This window comes from Halichoeres trimaculatus, unplaced genomic scaffold, assembly GCF_033239565.1.
Source record: "Halichoeres trimaculatus isolate MK-OKI-2021-1 unplaced genomic scaffold, fHalTri1.1 fHalTri1_scaffold_4, whole genome shotgun sequence".
In the NCBI taxonomy this organism is placed as follows: domain Eukaryota; kingdom Metazoa; phylum Chordata; class Actinopteri; order Labriformes; family Labridae; genus Halichoeres; species Halichoeres trimaculatus.
The window spans coordinates 31,200,751-31,217,091 of NW_027437182.1; the positions used below are offsets into that span (position 1 = coordinate 31,200,751).

The 16,341-nt window shown below is 39.5% G+C and overlaps 1 protein-coding gene across 2 annotated transcripts in view; it reads right to left on the bottom strand.

Annotated features, from left to right (window-relative positions):
- Positions 1–16,341, bottom strand: part of rab6ba (RAB6B, member RAS oncogene family a) — an 80,730-nt gene that overhangs the window by 25,418 nt on the left and 38,971 nt on the right. The window contains exons 3-4 of one of the 2 annotated variants that reach the window (XM_074668325.1): positions 2,325–2,378; positions 1,719–1,845 (exon numbers count right to left, since the gene is read on the bottom strand). In XM_074668325.1, coding sequence (XP_074524426.1) covers positions 1,719–1,845; positions 2,325–2,378 — 181 coding nt within the window. The remainder of the gene's footprint in view (positions 1–1,718; positions 1,846–2,324; positions 2,379–16,341) is intronic. The other variant, XM_074668326.1, reaches the window with a different exon arrangement.

The following is a 16,341-nucleotide window of genomic DNA, read 5'->3' on the forward strand; positions in this document are numbered from 1 at the left end:
CCAGCTGTCTACATTAGCTTTACTGCTGCTTCCTGCTTCATTGTGGTTCACCAGTGTTCAGTCTGATCACCTGTCAACTTGATGGGTAGGAGGGTTTCTTGGATGGACACTAACTACTGATACTCCATTTTAGCTGCAGAGCACCTGTCTTCCTGTCTCGAGTGAGAACAAGAGTCACTGAATGTTGCTCATATCAGATGAAATCTGGGTTACAGCAGCAGAATGGACTAAATAAACAGGAAGAACATAATATATATGTGCTGTAAATGAATCGAAAGTAGGCCAGAGTAACTGCATCACAGCAGCCCTTTGTTTAGATTCTGAGTTCTTGACACCAGCTGCCACGCATCATGGCCAAGGCACTTAATAAGAAAAGTCTACTGGAAAAACTTTCTTTCATCTTAATGAGTTTCTCTAAGTCATATAAAGTAAATAAAATATTAAATACGTTATACAGTTGTGACACTGGTTTATAAGTTGCAGTTCACTTTCTAAATGACAAAAACTAGATGTGTCTGCGGTAAAGGTTCCCAAACCTCTGACAACCTTCTGCTGTGGGAAAACACAGACAGGCCAATCCGAAAACAGGCAAAAAGAAACCAAAAACAGCCTCAGATACATAACTTTATTGATCAGTGGAAAGCTTGCTTGACCTTTTGTTCACATATTGCTATTTTTCTAAATTAGCCTATTGCCACTGAAAACGTCTTCTTCCTGGTTTACTTACCTCAAGGGGGGGGGGGGGGGGGGGGGGGGGGGTGTAGAAAACAGATCAAACATTCACTGTTTCCATGTTTGTGTACAAACTTTAAACCTTATTTTGTTCGATTTTTACAATAACGGTAAAGCTGAATATTTTTTGATTCTTGAAGGCTTTCTACAACCCCTCGTTAGTGTTTTCTGACTCCTTCTTTGGGAATCTTAGGGGTGCTTGTTTAGCTTGGCTAAAGAAAAAGCAGGCAGAAATTTTATGCAACACCAATGACTTTTAAGGGGTTTGAAGTGTTCTTTAATTTATATGTGGCTATACTTAATGACAAGTTTTTTTTAACTGTTTGAAACATTTTACAAATCATATTGAAGTAAATTGCATTGGAGTTATCCTACTGTGCCATCTCTCTAAGCAAAGGCATTTAAGTCCAGAAATAAAGTCATTTCTTAATCTTATTTATTGAATGTGGTGGTACCTCTGCCGAAATTACAATCTTACTTCTCTGCCATAATAAAAGTTTCATGGTCAGAGGACATCATCAGTCCAGACAGAAACAGTAAATAAAGATTACGTAGGTGTAAGACACAGTCTGTATTTGCTTCCAGAGGTTAAAGAGTTTGAACTGTCTTCCTGCATAAACAATGTAAATACAGTGTGCAGTTTCTGTGCAGCTCTTTAGCTCTGACCTGCACCAGCTGTTTTCATCCGCCCGCTTGCTGCTGGTGTGGTAATTCAGCTCAGTCTGAGGGAGCGCTGATAGTTGTGAGGCACTGAGTAAGGCTAGCTCCAGCCTCCTTCACAGGTCACTTATTGTCTTACTTATTGTATCAAACCAACACTCAAGAATATTATTCACTGAACATTTAGGTGACAAAAAATTGATTAAAATGTTTATTTTTAAACCATATCTTACTGTTATTCTTGCAGCTTTAATAGAAGAAGTTATACAGTTAAAGTTTAGTGTAGTGTAAGTCACAGAATTAAATATTTAGAGAGGGGTACTGACTTGTAATATCATAGACCACCACAGCCACGGTAGAGTCGCGTATATAACTGGGGATGAGGCTCCTGAAGCGCTCCTGTCCTGCTGTGTCCCAGAGCTGCAACCTCACCTGTGGTTCAGAGAGAGAAAGCTGAGGAGGCTGAGATTATTCAGATTATCAGAGAGCCTGAGAACAGTTGGCTCCCTACACACTCACAAGCTTACATAACACACACACACACACACACACGCGCACACACACATATAAATACATACAATAAGATATCAGACTAAGAGCACACAGTACAAATTCACACTGTGGCTCTGTTTATGTAAGTTGACTCCTCATGAAGGTGAAGCTCCTGTATGACTGATTCCTACAGATAAACAGACATGCAGGCAGCTCTGACTGTCCTCATCTACATATCACAGGTAGAGAGATAAAGGGATGACATGCAGCATCAGTTACTGCTTTCTGTGCATGCATCCATTACTGCAGTGATACACACATCTACAGTGTGTGTGTATGTGTGTGTGTGTGTGTGACAGGGAGTCATTTTACAGCTGACACATAACAAACATTTAACATCTCTGTCATGACTGTGTACAGCAGTAACTGAAGGTTCTTACCGTTCGATCTTCCAGGTACATGGTTTTCGACAGGAAGTCAATTCCAATTGTGGCCTGGTTTGGAGAAAGAGGATAGCATCACATTAACATCAGATTAGCGTCACTTTGAACACAGGAAAAAAGCAAAAACAGTTTAAATTGTGAGGAGAAAATTTTCATTCAGAAACAAACATCTATCCATGTAATATATTCATTTATTCTGCACTGCTGTGATTACCAGTTACTGCTGGTTGTTTTTTGTCGTTTTAACGTTTTGATTGTCTTGAAACAAATCCCAGGTTTCCCCTTGATAAGAAGTCAGTTTAGCCATTTTCTTATCTTGGGATAAAAAATAAGGTTTACTTGTGAAAACAGGATACCAATCAATTTCTGGTGGATTATCTGAGTTGAAATAGCTGCAATGTAACCGTTTGAGGCAAATGCATCCAGTTAAGGAAAATCCTCTTCCAAAGTGCTTGTTATCGGCACTCAAACTCAAATCGTATTACAGAAAGCACATCTTAAAACAGAGGTTCCCAAACTTTTCAGCCTGTGACCTCAAAGATAGTGGAGCCATAGACCGGAGAGCCCCTGCCATGGGAATATTGACAGGCCAATTCAAAAACAACCAAAAATAGAAGCCAAAGATGCTCAGTTCAGCTTATCTGTAGACACATTTTCACATATTGCTGTTTTTCCCTCATTAAATGCTGCCACTGAAACCTTGTGGCAAAGTATTCTGGCCCTGACTCTTCAGGGGTCTTTTGTCTACAAAAAAATGTGAAAAACAGAACAAACATTTGGGGTTTGCATGGTTTTACATAAAATGTAACTCCAATTTTTGTTTACACAATAATGGAAGAAATTTGGAACTGAATATACTTTTTGATTCAGGTCTGAACCTCACTGTGGTGCATCAGTTCTACTAGCAATTTGTTAGCGAAGTCACTTACAATATATTATGTTACTATAAACGTTCATTTGTGTAATGGCAAAGCTTTAATATGCCCCACAAACATTTTTATCATTATTAAACAATAATTTCAATATTTAAACAATTCCAACAAAACAGTTCAAATAGAACCATCAATCGTATCGTATCGTATCGTATCATATCATGTATCATATCATATCATCTATCATATCGTATCATATCATGTATCATGTATCATATCATATCATGTATCATATCATATTATATCATATCATTTCATATCATATCACATCATATCATATATCATATATCATATCATTTCATATCATGTATCATATCACATCATATCATATCATATCATATATCATATCATGTATCAGATCACATCATATCATATCATACCATATATCATATCATTTCATATCATGTATCATATCACATCATATCATATCATATCATATCATATCATATCATATCATATCATATCATATCATATCATATCATATATCATATCATATCATATATCATATGATTTCATATCATGTATCATATCATATCATATCATATCATATCATATCATATCATATCATATCATATCATACCATATCATATCATATCATGTATCATATCATATTGTATCATATCATGTATCAGATCAGATCATATAACGTCTAACATATCGTATCGTATTGTAAGGTATCATATAAATTGTTGCAAACTGACCAGACTTAACTGACACATAAATATATTTCCCAACACAAAGACTGCAATTATCTACAACTGGCTCTGATCAGTGTGTTTATTTCTGTTATGATGAAGTGTGAAACTTGAGAGCCCTGCACTCTAAGACAAAAATATGGATTGTAATATTATGAGGTTCAATATTATGGTTTATTGTGATGAATACACAAATGATTAAAAGCACTGAATAGCCCTATGTCCCAGTTATATGTCTTTCCGCTCTCTTTCATGGTTATAAGTGGAGTAAAACATGAACATAGTGCTCAGGCTCACTGCACATTAACTGAGGTTATAAACGCTGCTGTGTGCATCATTAGTTTGCTTGCTTTATACTTGTCCCTATACAAACAAACATTACACCCACAGACTTCATATAGCACACTCAAACGAGCCGTTTAAATCATGGCTCTCTCAATGATGAAACAGCTATCAATTTATAATAGCAATCTAATCTCTCCCTTGTTGTGTCAGGAGGCAGATGGCACTGTGTTCCCTCTTCAAGGCTTGTTTACTCACTGCAGCCAAGCCCATGGCTTTCTGCTCTGCTGCCTGCCGTCCCATCATCAGGTGTTCTGGATTACAAATCCATGTCCAACTGCAGATCTGGGTTTGTTTGCTCTGCTGATTTGTTTAACTTGTGAAGCATTTAACTATAAACGTGTGACAACAAACTCTGAATCTCAGATTTTGGGCCGTTTTACGGCTTAAGGTAATGAAACCAAAAATCAAACCTTTATCTGAGAGAAATTGCTGCAAAGAAATCAGAAGGAAAACAAATCAAAACCTATGAAAATAATAAAAAAAATGGGTGACATAGTTATCTGATACACCCAGAGATCAATGTCTTGTTATTTGGTCTATTCGTTGACTGGAAAACATGTGTTTTGTTGCAAAATTCAAGTTTATCAGTTATTATAGAACTTATTTTTTGTTGCAATGTACCATGCATTGTGAATATTCATGATATTCTGTCAGGCAGGCTGTGATGAGTGAGAGGAAAAGAGGAGAGCTTTGCATGAGAGATTTTAAAAGCACTTATAATGTGATGTGTTGAGGGACTCTTTCATGTGGCTCATCCAGATGTTTAGTGTGTGTATGCCAAGTAGAGGGTGTGAGACACTCCCCAGGATAATATAGTAGACTCCAGCTCTATGTAGGAAAGTCTGAGCGACTGAAGCCTGAAAACTGCAGAACTGAAAAGTTGCACAGACTCTGCATGACTGACCCATTTCCTCCCTGTGTTATTGACACATTTTACCCAAATTTAATGAAGCAGGTGGGTGTATCAGTTGTGCTTTCTATTTAAAGCAGCCCAGCAGGGTGCCCATTGCCCACTTTCACAGGGGTGGGCATCAGCAGCTCGATCACGCACCCGTTTCCTTGGCAATGCCAGCTACCACAGTGGATTCACTCAGAGAGTCTGGCATGAGGACAGGATGTCATTTATACTCTTCTTTCACACTCGGTCAGATCGAGCTCTGTGAGGCTGAAAATAAACAGCCTAACAGGACTTTAATTATAAAAGTACTTGATACAAGTTAAAAACTGTACTTTTAGACCATACCAGTCCCAAAAACAAGCAGGTGGGTTACAGGAACTTCCAAAATCCATTCTGTGTTCTTGCCACTGTTAGTACTAACCAACTGTCTGCTCCCTCCAAACAACTTCTTCTTCACTCCTTTAGAGGTGGGCCAAATATTTTGAATATATTTTTCTTTTTTAATCCTAAAAGACGATAAAGATAGGATTTCAGGTTACTCGTGTGGATGTGAAAATGAGCAGTTTATCACTTTAAAGCCTCTCTACATCCAAACTACTCAAGGCGAGGTCCCACTGACCATCCCTACTGTGCCCAAGCACACTTCAACCCTAATTACCAGTTAAATTGGCAAGTGTGACCGCTCTGTACTGTCCTCAGGCACGGTACATAGTCTTGGCTTTGGCAAACTCCAGAGAGGTGGTGGTACGTTTCAGGCACAAGCACATACACGGGTACACAGCAAAGACACAATGTATAATCCATGACACATGTACATAACCACTGCGACTGCTCCTATCAACAAGCATTTCACATGATAACGAGGGTCTCAGAGGGCTGTGTTGGACCAAAACGACTTAGTATAAGCCACAAAGTAATGAAAGCCATAGCTATGTTCTCTGTATTCTCCAATGTGTGGACTCTGATGAAACTGCACTTCCTGTTAACAGACACTTCATGATGACGTAGGCGGGACATGCGTGTGCCTTCAATCTGGTTCATATTGAAGAAGTGTGACCACAGACTGTATTGGCCAGTGGGGGATAGCATTCGTGCTTGAGTACAGCATGGTATGATGGCCACACCCTAACTGAGGTTTTTCAGTACTTCATGTATGACGAGATTCATCATGTGCGAGGGTGGTGTAGGACCTCTACGATCTTGTAATCTAGCTGTCTGGCAGTCCTGCTACGTCCCAAGCTGAACATGCAGCGAGTGTGATTTGAGAGATGAGAGAGTACACAGTCAAAACGCAAAGACATGGCGCAGACACAGATCTAGCGTTTCCCTGATGCCACTAACACTTTTGCTGCCCTCTGCTGGTCGCTCACTGACTTGAACGTAGAAGTGTTCTCAATCCAACTAGCAGTCAACAGTAAACAATCATTTCTTAGAATGTTTAAATTTCACCTAATGAGGTGGTGATGCTATTAACAAGGAGCACCACAACCTTGGTCCTTGTTGGTATGTATCCCAGCATGCTTTGCTGTGTTGCAATACACTTGCACACAACACACTTGCAACACACAACAGCTGTGGCCAAGTTTTTTTAATCAAGGCTGTCTGTGGAGAAACTTTGATTACATCCCAGTCGTACTGGACAGGACGGCTAAAGCAATATGGGAAAAGAGAGTCAGGGTGAAGTCGGTAAAGGACTGTGGCTCAGAGTAGAACCAGTGAAGAGGACTGCATCCTCTTTATATGGGGCACTTACTTAAACCGCTGAGCCAACCCATACCCCATCTCTCCATTTTTTATACGAGCAGATTGGCCACATCAGTATATAGGATGCAGCCTACTTATTTTCAGTAACGTGCTGTGCTCCTAACCACTGCCTCTGGGAAGGAGTCGGAGGAAATCATTCACAGCAGGCTGAAGAAACAGCCTCCCTTCAGGTTTCCCACAGCGAGGTGAGTCATGAGTTTGATTGTTTCAGGAAAGCAGGGTGATTTGGGGTGAGAAAACACTACTTTCACAGGTACAGAACAAGATGAGCAAAGATGTAGGAAGAGCTTTGTCCAGATGGGTGTGCTGAGATTGACCTGAAAGTACCTTACAGGAGACTTTACATCATGGATAAAGAAAGCAGATTAGCAGCCACTATGAAAGCAACTTCAGAGGAAAACAAACCTCTGCTTCCATCACAACTTCCATCTCGCTTCATGTAATTACATAAGATATGATTACAAGTGACAAATAAGAGGACTGATTGGTCTTAATGTCATCAAAATACACATTCAAGTATAAAGGTCAAAGGCTCTTTCTTACTGATCCACAACCATTTCTAGGAGTCCCGAGAGTATCACTAAGATATCACAGAAATATAAGAGAAGTTTTTCTTGTGGGAAGACACAGGCTGTGAGCTTTTCAGGTCCCAGTTTTAAATATAGAATCCCACACAGACAGATATACATGAAAATATTAGATCAGCAGAAATTATTAATATTCCTTCTGCATTTTTAATCAGTGCACAGCGTTAGAAGACCGAGCCGTGAATCTCTCTGCTATCCCGCAGAGATGAAATGCTTTTAACAGACCTGAAGGATTTCACCCACATTATATTTGAAACATATTTGACTTCTTAACTAAATATAGCCTTAAGATACTTTCATGTCATGTCATCTTACACCAGATTGATTATAATAAGGAATTTACGGATGTGTGAGGACACATGGAGATTTTCCCATTCATTAGTTCACTGCAGATCAGCAGCTCATAACACTACAGAGGCTAAGAGAGCAAACCAATGAAAGGTCGCTTTCTTTTCAAATAGTATACTTCACTTAAGGAAAAACAGACACAGAGTCACACTAAAATATAATATTAAAACCATACTTTGAGTTTCGGAGATCACCTGCGAGCTAAGCATACAGGCGTAGCCTATCAGACTGATGCCAGGAGGAAACCACATCAAAAAAAGCCAACAGATCTCTGTTTAAAAGTGTTTGAGTCACCACAGACCTGTGAATAGACCACATCAAAGAATCATAGTGCATGCTAAATAGATGGCTCCAAGCTAGCCAAAAATTGTAAAAGACATGAGTCAAAGGGACATCCTCAGGATGGCACATTGTGACCTGTCATTTCTCATCTTACCACCTCTGTGAACAAGAGCATCATTCATAAAGAACCTGTATGAAACAAAGGAAGCAACCAAACTGAGACCAAGGCTGTTTTCGAATTTGCATACTATACTAGCAGTGCCTACTGATTCGACCAAAATGCAGTATGCAGTATGCAGTATGCGAACAAATGTCAGAGTTGTAGTATGAGAAAAACACCCGGATGACGTACTGAATCGGGAAAAATCCACAGTATGCATCGGACCAGTCTGCCTACTGTTACCCACAATGCAACGCGCCTGGTCCCATATCAGAAGTGAAAATGGCAGAGAGTGGAGCAACAACAACCGGAGTAGCAGAGGAATATAAATGTAAGAGCCATTTCTTTTTTATCTTTAAATCCTCATCATCTCCACCACTGAAAGTTAATATAAAACGCTCTCTCTGGCAATATATTTGCAGATAAGTTACTCGTGGTTTGTTTATTTTGTACATTTTCAATAATGTTTTTTGGGGAAAAAAAAGTCAGCCGTAGCCAACTTCTGTTTTCTTCAAACTGAAGACCAGCGTACCATACTACAAAATTAAACCAACTGAACAGTCATACTACATACTGCTGATGAAAGTAGTACGTAGTAGGCAGTGCCTACTACATACTACTTTCATAAGCAGCATGTAGTAGGTGAATTCGAAAACAGCCCAAGTGTCCCGTCAACCAGGGGACATTGGAAATCTCTAATTTTAAAACATTTAATTTTAAAACAAGAATTTATCTATAATGTACATGTTGACTTTAAAATTATGTAACTCATCTAAACCTAAAAAAACATCTTTATACAAAAAGTTCTGGCAACAAATATGATGAATAACTGGAGGTCATTAAGTTTTAGATATTTCATTTGCCAAATACCTCTACTGACTTTCAAAGCAAAGGAGCAGCAAAAGGAGTCAGTTGAAGTGATTTGGATATTTGATAAGGACGCCTCCTTCTGGAGGTATTCCCTGCAAATACAACTGACAGGAGATCCTGGGACAGACCCAGAGCTAGGTGAAGGGGTTACACATCCCATCAAGCCTGGGAACATCTTGGGATCCCCCAGGAGAAACTAGGAAATATTGCTGAGGAGAGAGAAGTCTGGGCTAACTTGATTAGACTGCTGCCCCTGTGACCTGATTTCTGCGCAGGAAAATGGATGGATAGATTTTTCAAGGAAAAATTCTTGATGTGAGGATTTGACTCTGTTCACTTTTAAAATCAGTAGCTTTGGGATTTGGATTGGTGGTCAGATATTTCACTTTGTTGAGCTGTCAGAAAACATGATTAACAGTGAGACTTTTCGGATCAAAGAAGACCAAAAGAATAAATAGAAAATCATCTGTAATGAAAACAACTGGATACAGCTGAGACAACTGGGATTGTAGAGTCCATCATCAGGTGGGAAGCCTTCAACAGAATTGTTTCTAAAATCTGGTCAATTTTATCAGAACAAATAGAAGAACCAAAATTAACCCGAAAAAATAAATCTTAGGTCTACCTCTGATCCGGCTGTAACATTGCCTCAGTCTAGAAGTACATTAAGAATAATATAAAACGTTTTTTGTGTCTTTTGATGATGGCAAGAAATGCAACTACCAACACTACCACATTTGATTTGAAAAATTAATTTGATCCTCAGCCGTTGTCTAAATAAGTCTTTAATTAACATAAATGGTTCTTACTCCAGTGATCATGTCTTTACACCCCCACAGCTAACTAAAACTCTGAGTTCCCTGAAGAGGAGGTCACTCAGTATGAGGTCTGCAGCATAATCTAAACTAAATCATATTTGGGGTGTTTACTGCAGAGAGCTAAGAGAGTTATGAGTTAAAGTATCTCATCTAATGAAGTCAGAGCTGTTATTATTTCTGCTTTGTGTGAGAGGAGACTCTGAATACTTCTCTGTTGACTGCTGCTCTCATCAGGACTTTCAAGGTCCTCCATCTGGCAGAGATGCTGTTTAACCACCAGACCTTTCGTCACTGTGAGACCACTGGCATTTAGCCCACAGTGTCAGCAGCTTGTGATTTCTTAATTTCTGATCAGTTTTAAGTTTTCTGCCTGTATAACAGGAGACAGATGAGCTTGTCTTCTTCATCAGGCAGCAGGCTGTGGTTATGATGTGTGTAGAACATAATAATCAAAGCATGTAACTTCTCACAGTGAAATGCACACGTACAGACTCATAACTAAGTTAGTTTCAGTCAAATCAAATCATGGGTGGACTAACACCCCATTTTTTAAAATTAATGTAATCTTCCAACTCTGAGAGCAGCTTGTGTGTCACTTTAACTATCACTTAGAGACGAACGGAGGAAGGAACAGAGACTGAGGGTTGCAACTTACAACCACTTTTCTTTGGATGACATAGATCAGAAATGCCATGGAGGGCCAAGAGGGTGCAGGTTTTCTTTCCAACCAAAAAAACTACCAGCTGATTTCACTGATTACCCCACCTTCACGCAGAGAGCAGGAAATAATCAGTGAAATCAGCTGGTAGTGTTTTTGGTTGGAGAGAAAACCTGCACCCTCTTGGCCCTCCATGGCACAAGTTTGGGATCCCTGACATAGATCATTGATTCAACTCACAGATTTTCCTGAAGAGTCTGAAAAAGTCTGAAGTATCACTTAAGGAAAAAACTTTTTGTTTTTCTTAAGCTGGGAAACAGCAAGTAAAGCTTTTGCTGAGGTCTTACCATCTTGATGAGATGACTGATGACTGATTTAAATGATCAATTTCAATACCAAACTTGCAGCAGTTCTTTACTGAATTCTGTTGAGAAACTAGTTCCAGTCTTGAGAGAAAATAACTATTGAGAGGTTAGGATTTATGGTCTCGAAGAGCTGACAATCTTGAATGCTAGAAGGTGAAAAATGGTTCATGGCCTCAACTGCTGGATATTCAAATTTCTCAAGTTTTTTTCCAACAGAAACAGATAGATAAAGTTTGGACGCTAGACTTTTTAACAGTGGTGAAAATAAAAAGCCACAACCTCTGACTGTGAGAAATGAAGCCCTGTGCTATAAACTGCAGTTCTTTGAGTTTCCCTTGAGGCTAGCAGCAAAATCCACACACACCAAGCAAACAAAGCTGATTTACAGCATCAACAAACGTGTTTACAGCCTGTCTCAAAAAGACAGCTTTAGTCTGAAGAAATGTTTTTGATACCTAGTTAATATCAAGGTAATCAAACTCACAAGTTCTGCCCATATAAGGGCATGGCTGACTTGGCTGACAGACACCTAGTAACATTCTAAAAAGAGGCTAAAGACCCCTTATCGTAGGGTTCAAAACTTTGCATGACAAACAGATGGGTGATGTCATAGAGAGTATGCTAATTTATCATACAGTCAATTGCAAATATCCATTACAAGCTCCTACGGTCACAAGTTACATCTTCAAACCTAATGGCCTCTGTTTTTCTGAAACTCAAAGATATTAAATCAACATAAGGCACAAGAGGGACAGGAGAAACTGATAACTCAGGATTTTTTAGCAACTTTACCACAAAATAGTGTCAAAGTTTTTAAACATGTAAGGCGTTCAAGGTTTTTTGTCCTGTACTTTTTACTTAATTTTGATGACTTTATGTATTTCTAAAGGGGTGAGTAAACATGCTTTGTGTTGGGAATAATCTGTAGTTAGCTGGTGGTTAGCTTGTCCATCCTAAGGAGACTCTTCAGGTACTCCTCCCTACCAACTAAATAAACTGAGTTGACACTGAGTATCTATCATTAGATGAATGTATTGATTTAGAAATTATTTAATGACAGATATGGGCATAGTTTTTCCTATTTCCTTTTTCCTTTTTTCTGTCATAGTAAAGTCTGAATATAAGCGTTAACCAGTTGGGTTTCAAGAGACTTACAGACAAAAACTGCAGCACCTGTATACGACTGTCTCCGCTGTAACTTTTCAGATGGAATTTCCCTCTCACTGAACCAGTCCTGTAACTCTGCCAAAGCTCAGACTGTTTTGCTTTTTAAAGCTACTTTGTGTCTGTTTTCTCCAGTTTGATCTGCACCTCTCTTGTATTTCAACATTCCTCACTGTTTCTTGTCTCCTTTTCTCTGCTGGTGACTGGTCCACCATCAACCACCAACCTGAAGTCTTATGCTCTCAAAATAAATTGAAAGTAAATTCCTTTGTGTTGTCTGTGCTTTCGAAAAAGTAAAGTTTTAGTGAGACTATCAACTGGGAGAGGTAAAATAATAAACAGTATACTAGATGTATTATAATTTGTATGATCAGGTGCTTCTTAGGGTTGCCTTCACTATTCAGAGTCACTAGCCATCGTCAAGTGATACTGACCAATCAGAATCAAGCCTTCCACACATACAGGTAATAAGTAAGAAACCTAGGTGAGAACGTAAACTAACAACGATTAAAAATATGCACAAACATACATCAACATGGTGACTGGATGTCTCAGACCCTACAGTACTTGAGAATACTCCTGGAGTATTCCTTTCACTTGCTTGTGCACATGACCCTGCCTATTCTTCCACAAAGAAGTATATCTGACTCATTTGCAGATCTTGTCTCATAAATTCTCAAGGATTTGGTTTTCTCTGACATTTTTGTATCAGAGGAAATAAATACATTTATGGGTCACATAGAGGGATCAGAAGGAATCACAATCTGTTTCATAACCAGCTAAAAATTCCCAACAGGAGCTTTAAGTGTCAGACTCCTTGTACGCCTCGTTAAATATGATTCAAAAAGTGTAATTGATCTGTTTTAAAGATGTCTAATAAATCTCCAGCTGCTACACTAAATTGTTGAGTATGCGGTGCAGTCACAGCCTGGTGGCCAGGCCTGAGTGACAGCTCCACCACAGCTGACAAAAGCATTCTTGCTCTGGAGGGCTGTGAGCCCTTTAGCATGTGCTGCCGGGCAGGGAGGACGTCTGCCTCTGTCTCTCTTGGCTGACTGCTTGCTTGATGGGAGTCTGCTGCTTTAGAGGCAGCAAATCTGGCCTTAGTCATCCTCCTGCTGACTAAAGCCACTACCACGCTCAGTTTCATCTCTCTGATAGCCCTCAGTCTGTAAATATACTGCTGCTTTTCTTTTTCTTTTTCAAAAGGTTGGAATGGAGCTGCTTGAATCTAAAAAGCTTGACAAACATGAAAACCACATGCAGTGATTCAACTCGGAGACCTGAAACCTACTGCAGCCTCACATTCATCGCATGTTTTCCATCCTCAGTGAGAGAACCCAGCCTCCCCCTCTGAGCAGCAGCATAAACACTCATACCTAGCTAATGCTTGCAGCATTTTAATTAATACTTAAAGGTCTCGGGAGATGAACTATAAAAAAAAAAAGAGAGAGAAAAATCATTTACAGCCCTGCCTGTCACTGAGCCAGGGAGGAAAAGAAGACTCAGGGAGAGATGGGGGCAGCATGCACACACACACACACAGGAAGAAAACACACACATTTAGGAGAGTCTGAGCTTGATCTATGTCTACAAAGTGGAGGTTATAGAACCCATAAAAAAAAAACATTAATCCACTAGCTGAAGGAAACAAGAAGGTGACTGTAAGGATGAAACATGGCTGTTTTATTAGATGACGAGTTGAGACGTTGATTTGCTTTACACACAAATATTTTCATATTCCTCCCTGGCTGCTGTTTTCATCTGGTGCACAGGCTGCACAGCAGCGTGAGGGCAGTGGCTGACATGAAACAGCATATGGGGATGTTATTAAATAAGCAGGTGCTATCTGGTCTGCATCTGCCTGCCCACTTACAACCAGAGGACAAGACGGAAAACAGCCAGGGTGGAGAAAGTTCTCCATCCCCATCAGACCATCATCGAAACCAGGCGGGTGTATATGTTTGCCATCTGTGAAGAAAAACCACAATCCCCTTGTTGCTCCCCAGAATGACTGCACTTTGACGGCTGCTTGATTTCAAAGCCGTAATATATCCAGCTCCATTCAGGTGGGGAGTTACAGCAGTGGCCTTGGAGCGAGACAGACTGCAGGCAACAACAGACGCCCACATTCACTCCAGGTAATTGTACTTAGAGGAGAGCTGCTTTCTGAAAGCGATGTGGGAAATGACTGTGTCGCTTTTACTTTCTATCCATTATAGACCTTGTTTATAAAGGTATTAATCTCACCACAGTAACAACATTTTGCACAATAGTGGAGGTGTTTTTAACTTAATTCAACCCAAAAGGCTTGATTTGCATGAATGTTTCAGGGGGTATTTTGCCAAAGCTTAAGAGTGCAAATGAAGAGACATTTGGACGACGTAAAACAAAAATGGTATTAGAATATTTTATAATAACACCATTTTTGAAAATAAAACAGGAATGTGCCACTATGACTCAGCTTTAACTACTTGGAGAGGTATCATTTTCATGGCAAACTGCAGCAATAGGGCACTGAGGATTTTAACTCAAGCACAAACCTCCTCTGCTGGAGAGTTGAGCCATCAGGAAGTGTCAGAGTCCCTTGAAATGGTCACTGCAGGCTTGCCCAGACAGATTACATCCCCGTAGACCCCCACGTTGAATAAAATGTTGACAGAAGAAAGAAAATGTCCGAAAAAAAAATAGTGTTGTCTGTGTAGCTGATTTTTCTTTCACTTTTACTGTGGGGGGGATAAGATTCAGGTCTTTCAACATTTAAATTTTGTTTTACATAAAATGTTTAAACACATATTTCTGACAGTTTTGCAGAGCAGTTGACTGTACTCAAAGACAGTAAAGAGAAACATTTAAGCTTTACTATGATTAGCCAGCATCTCTATCTGTGCTAACAAAAATGCTAAAAATGCTGTTTTCTCAAGTTAATGTTGAACAGTTCTGTATGGCACAATCCATGTTACTTGTACTTTTTTGTGTTTTTCAATTTTGCCTTTAACTATCTTCCACTCATACTATTCCTAACTATATCTGTCAATGTCTCTATTTGTGATTGATTTCTATTCACCAAAATAGGGAAATTCCTCCCTGCAATTTCCCTGAGGGGAACACCAGCATCTTTCACATCTGAAGTGGGCAACACCCATCTCCTACTCAACTGGAAAAGCTTTCACCATAACTTGCACATATTGCAAGTTTTCATTGTTAGTGAGTTGTTGGTAAAACAAGCATGAAATAGGTCCAAACTGCTGGGCTGCTGTAGTTATCTTCTTTCATGATATTTGAGTGCTGTATAGAAAAAATGTACAGACCTTTATCCAATCTAAATTTCTGAGGCGGGATCGGACAAAGACTGTGGACAGTGTGGCTCCGCCATTTACCATTGTACGGTTTTGAAGCCAAAATACCCCCGTCACAGGTACCATTGGCAACCAGAATCTGCGCAGTACAGACCGTGAGGGATTCTGAGAGAACCTGAGTGGAGCCAGGTGACAAAAATAATAAGCATTTTTTTGTCTAATCTCTTCTTGGCTCTACCTCCAGACATATTTTACAATCCTCCCAAAAAATATGCAAGAACGGCAGCTGTCAATCATCATTAAACGTAACATAAAACCTCGTTTTTAACCTCTTATAACTAATGTAAATGAAACTCTTCAGAAAAAAGAGGACTTAATTACAAGGCAGCCAAATAATATCTTCAAATCATGACAACAATCAGATGGGAGAAACATTTCTATGAGATGTATCAATTTTTTAAAGTTTGACCACACCCCATCTGGAATGGCTTAGGAGATGGATTGTTTTACCTTTACCGCAGCCAGCCACCAGGGGGAACAGTTTTTGTGAATACCTCACTTTGAGCCCAAGCAAGATGACCTTTTTTTAACAGTCTATGGTATTAACTAGGGCTGCACGATTATCGCAATCGCAATCACAATCACAATCGCAATGTCAGCACATGCAATTACGTAATCACCAAAGAGGATATCGCAATCTCGATGTCAGCACATGCAATTCAAATTTTTCTCCATGATAACCAAACAAGTCTGTAGACTCATCATGACACAACTTTTTTTATTAAATCGCAAGCACAATCGCAATCGCAAAATTGTCCACCTAATCGCA